At 36.1% G+C, this 5428-nt stretch overlaps 1 protein-coding gene across 1 annotated transcript; it reads left to right on the top strand.

Annotated features, from left to right (window-relative positions):
* Nucleotides 1-599: 599 nt before the first annotated feature.
* LOC114618202 (olfactory receptor 18-like) lies at nt 600-1559 on the top strand. Its single transcript, XM_028763895.1, has one exon. It carries the CDS (start codon nt 672-674, stop codon nt 1557-1559), a length of 888 nt encoding a protein of 295 aa, XP_028619728.1. The 5' UTR covers nt 600-671.
* Nucleotides 1560-5428: the final 3869 nt, after the last annotated feature.

Genomic DNA, 5428 nt, shown 5'->3' with positions numbered 1-5428 from the left:
CAAGAACAAATAACTTTTGAGTGTTCAGCTCTAAGCGGGACATCTATGCTACGTTCTCTATAATCTAGGGAGTATCAAATAAGAGCAGGTGGAAAGAATTGAAAAAAAAAAACAGAGGACAGGGAGGAATACTGTGAAATGCTGTCTTCTGGATATGGCATGGCCATTGTATGCATGCCCATATAGCAACTGTGACCACCTATACAAGGCCTACACAAAAAGTATGAAAGTAGAAGGGAATTAGATGGTATCAGAAGGATGTCATCATAAGTGAGAGGGGGATTGATGAGGGTAGTGGAAGAATATAATCATAATATATATATATTTTTTTTCACTGTTTTTTTCAATTCTTTCCAGCTGCTCTTATTTGATACTCCCTAGATTATAGAGAATGTAGCATAGATGTCCTGCTTAGAGCTGAACACTCAAAAGTTATTGATGAATATATATATATATGTTAAAAAGGAATAGTGAGATTGCAGCAGATCAGAAATATTGCCAAAGACATATAGACATTGGATAATTTCACAAAACATTTGCTTTAATCAAAAATACAGAGTGTTGAGTGATAGTAAACTTCTATCATTTTTATTAACCCTACATTCATTTTCAAAAGCTGTTCAAATAATATAGAACTACAAAACCTAACACTCATCTCAGAATTCCATCTCATGAGAGTCTCTGATGATCCAGGACTGCAGCCCATCCTCTTCGCGTTATTTCTGTCTATGTACTTGGTCACAGTGCTTGGTAACCTGACCATCATCCTCGCTGTCAACTCTGACTCCAACCTCCACACTCCCATGTACTTCTTCCTCTGCAATCTGTCCTTGGCTGACATCTGTTTTATCTCTACCACAGTCCCAAAGATGATTGTGAACATCCAAACTCACAGCAAAGAGATCATCTATGTGGGCTGCCTTACACAAATGTCATTTTTGATCCTTTTTGGATGTATGGATGGCTTGCTTCTGACTGTGATGGCCTATGATAGATTTGTGGCTATCTGTCACCCACTGCATTACTCACTCATCATGAATCCTCGCCTCTGTGGCTCTTTAGTTTTTCTGTCTGTTTTGGTTGGTCTTGTGGATTCTCAGGCACACAATCTCATTGCCTTACAAATCATTTACTTCAAGGATGTAGAAATTTCCAATTTTTTCTGTGACCCTGCACAACTTCTTAATCTTGCCTGTTTTAACACATTCATTAATAACATAGTCATGTATTTTGTTGGTGCTATATCTGGTTTACTTCCTATATCTGGAATTTTTTTCTCTTACTATAAAATTGTTTTTTCCATTCTAAAAATACCATCATCAGGTGGGAGGTATAAAGCCTTTTCTACCTGTGGGTCTCACCTGTCAGTTGTTTGTTTATTTTATGGAACAGCCATTGGAGTATATCTTGGTTCAGCTGTATCACATTCTTCCAGAAGTACTGCAGTGGCCTCACTGATGTACACTGTGGTCACTCCTATGCTAAATCCTTTCATCTATAGCCTGAGGAACAAGGACATTAAAAGAGCAGTGAAGAGACTCCACAGAAGAACGCTATAATCATAGGGCCTGTGGCATCCATTTAGAGTGTTGTTTGGCAAATACATCAGAGTGAAACATCTAGACCTGTGCCTCCTTATTCTTCAGTTACTAGCTTTAGGTTTTGATGACTTTAATCCCTTCTTAGTAGTTAGTATAGGTGAGGAGATGGAAGTAGGAAAGTTTAAAACGTATACAAATTTTCAATTAGTGAGGACAAAAAATGTGCTGAATCATAGTGATGGTTGTATAACAATATAAATGCAACTATTACCAATGAAGTAGACATATAACAATATTTAATATGCTTAATTTTTGTCTTATTAATGTTTTGCCATTACAAATTGTGGTGATGACTCTTGGTTGTAACTTTGCTATATCTGGAATGAACTACAATCCAGAAATGGAGGGCACACCTTTGATCTGGATCCTGAGGCAGGAAGACAACATGCCTTTGATCTGGATCTTGAGGCACACCTTTAACTTGGTCCATACCTTCTGCTGGAATTCTAATACAGACAGTGGAAGAAGGAAGGATTAATTTGTTCTTCACCTGCCTGCACTCACTTTACCAGGACACTTGTCAGAGCCTACTTTTTCAGGATTCCAGCTTATATCAAAGAGCAGCTAGCCTCATGAGGACTGAGCAACTACTAGATTTTTGTAGTTCCTGATCCCAACTGGTAATTGTTGGATTAGTTGGACTGCAGTCTGTAAGTCATTTCAATAAACTATACATTTATACTATATAAATTTAAATTTATAAATTATATATAAATATATACTTATATATTACCCAGTGTATGTGTGTGTGTATGTGTGTGTATGTGTGTGTGTGTGTCTGTCTGTCTGTCTGTCTCTGTGTGTGTGTGTATAAAATCTATACATTATTTTGTTGGTGCTTTATCTGGTCTATTTCCTATATCTGGAACTTTCTTCTCTTACTATAAAATTGTTTTCTCCATTCTGAGAATACCCATCATAAATTGGGAGGTATAAAGCTTTCTCCACCTGTGGGTCTCACCTGCATCAGCTATTTGCTCCTTTTGTGGAACAGACAATGGAGAATATCTTGATTCAGCTGATACACACACACACATACACACACACACAGACACACAAACACACAAACACAAATATACAGTACTCTATATCTATATCTCTATATCACTGATCTCTTTGTCTATCATATCTATCTATCTATCTATCTATCTATCTATTATCTATCTATCTATCTATCTATCTATCTATCTATCTATCTATCTATCATCTATCTATCTATCTATCTATCTATCATCTATCTATCATCTATCTATCATCTATCTATCTATCTATCTATCATCTATCTATCTATCTATCTATCATCTATCTATCATCCATCTATCTATCTATCTATCTATCATCTATCTATCATCTATCTATCTATCTATCTATCTATCTATCTATCATCTATCTATCTATCTATCTATCTATCTATCTATTATCTATCTATCTATATCTACAAACTGGATAATTATATGGTTAATCTTCCAGGGTCATACAGTTGCCAATGATAAGCCTTTCCCTTCAGTTCTTCAGTTTATCAGTTCTAACCCACAAGGCACCATATTTCTCCTCCTCCAAGGTTGTCTGAATTGTAGCACTTATATGACACTGTATCACTACCATTCCTGAAGATGGAACCTGAGCTCCAGATAAGCAAATGGCACCTGCCATCCTTGGTTATGGTTCAACGCAGAAGCAGTTCAACTCATGAGTGTTGAGGCGAATGATATATAGAGGAGGGGCTTCCAGGAAAACATGTTTGATTATCAACATAACTGGTATGATCATTTGTGTAGATAGATGGCAAGATATTGATTTGCAACATTTCAACCTAGGAAGAGCATAATATATTCTTTGTTAAGGAGGGAATCCTGGAAACTTCATTCAATCCTCTTACACTATTTCCACTTACCAGAGTGTCTCTCCACATAATAGCAGAAAATATATGTCCCTATAAAGTATGTGGGAACTTCAAGGGACTATGAAAGCGATGATAAATATATAAAGAGGGTGCTTGTGACTGCAGCATCATGAAGGATTTATTGTTTTCATTTTAACTCTGGAGACTGAACCTAGGCAAGCATTCTGCCATGGAACTAAATCCCAAACCCAAAAGCATTCTAGATAAAAGGCTTACCATAATCTGACCAATACATTCTATCTGTTACTCATAATTTTGCATATGCAGTCTTCTCAATTTTATAATACCATGGGTTTTATTATTTTACAGGAAACAAAGAGACACTGCAATTTAATGTAACCTACTCTAGGTATTTAGGTGGGAATGAATGAAGCCATGTTATAATACAGCTAGATGTGGCTGTGTAGAATTTTAACCCCAATATTTGGAGGCAGAAGAAGGTGAATCTGTGTACTAGGCCAGCCACAGCTATATAGTAAGACTGTTTCAAGAAGTAACCAAACCAAACTAAAACCAAAACCAAAACAAACAGCAGCAACTACAAAAAACAGACATGACAGAATACAGGATACCTTGTAAACAGGATTCTGGCAGATTGCTTGTTTAGTTATTTGCTGTGTGTATATGAATGACACAGATGCCACAGCATGTATGCCAAAGGCAACTTGAAGGAGATGGTATTCTTCTTTAGCCATGTGGGTACCAGGAATTGAACTCAGGTTGTCACACTTGGTGGCAATCTTTATCAGCTGAGTCATCTTGTTTCCTGCCTCCACCAGATTATCTTTTTTAAAAACCAGCAAGCCACTTCACTTACCTACCACTCTAGGAAGAATTCACTTGTTCACTGAGTTCTTATCAAGTGGGAGTCTGATTCTGCCTTCAGACAGCAGTGGGTAGCACATACAGGATAGATGGATGTAGACCATAGGCCTAGTTCACAGACAGACACATGATAACTTACCACAGGTATCTTCTTGATCCCACTCTGAGATATGTTTGCAGCTGCCCACATCTTTCCTGCTCTTTAAGTATTTCAATTAGTCTGAACTGGGCTTAAAATAAGGATTTTATTTTATTCCTTTTATGACACCAGGAAGAGTTTAAAGATGTTCTTCATCTCTTTTAGTATTTAACATCTTTGGGTTTCTTAAACAGTTGGCTGTTAGGGGTTGGGTGTATGGTTTAGTGGGATAGTGCTTAGTTAGCATGTATCAGGCCTTAGGTTTGATCCACAGCATAGGGAAATGTGTTTAATATTATGTGTATTATATGGGAATGTATATGTATTCACATGTGCTGGCTTGTGGATGTTTTACATGTGTGTGCATGCTTATGGAGACCTCAAGTTAAATTTATTCTCCACTGCTTTATACTTTGTTTTTCATACAGAGTTGCTTGCACATCAGCTAATCTAGGTAGGCAGCTCTCTCTAAAGATCATTGAGTGATGGGGTTATAGGTAGCCTTAACATCTGCTCAGCTTTTTTCCATAAATTCTGGGCGTCTGAACACTAGTCCTCATAATTTCCTCATAAACATTTTATCCACTGAACCATATACACAACCTAGAAAAATATTTCAACAACCGGAAATTATAGAAAAATTTAATTGGATGAAATAGTGACAATTTTGTATTCTGTCTGTTCCTCTTATTTTACCTATGATGTACAGGAGTTTGTTATGATGATTGGAACTTGGTATTGTTATCTAGGCTGAGTTCAATCTGATACAAGTACATTGAGCAAGGATTAAAAGATCAATGATCTATTTGTGATTAGTATATGATTAATGTATAAAATAGAAAGAAAATAAAATTTTGATATCAAATTGGAAAGAAAGTAATGTGTCATTATTTGCAATAATGGGATATATAATATATATATATATATATATATATATATATATATATATATATTACTATC

Source organism: Grammomys surdaster, unplaced genomic scaffold (genome assembly GCF_004785775.1).
Source record: "Grammomys surdaster isolate TR1022 unplaced genomic scaffold, NIH_TR_1.0 140, whole genome shotgun sequence".
In the NCBI taxonomy this organism is placed as follows: Eukaryota; Metazoa; Chordata; class Mammalia; order Rodentia; family Muridae; genus Grammomys; species Grammomys surdaster.
Note: the sequence above shows the minus strand (reverse complement) of the source record. Positions and strands in the feature narration are given on the sequence as shown.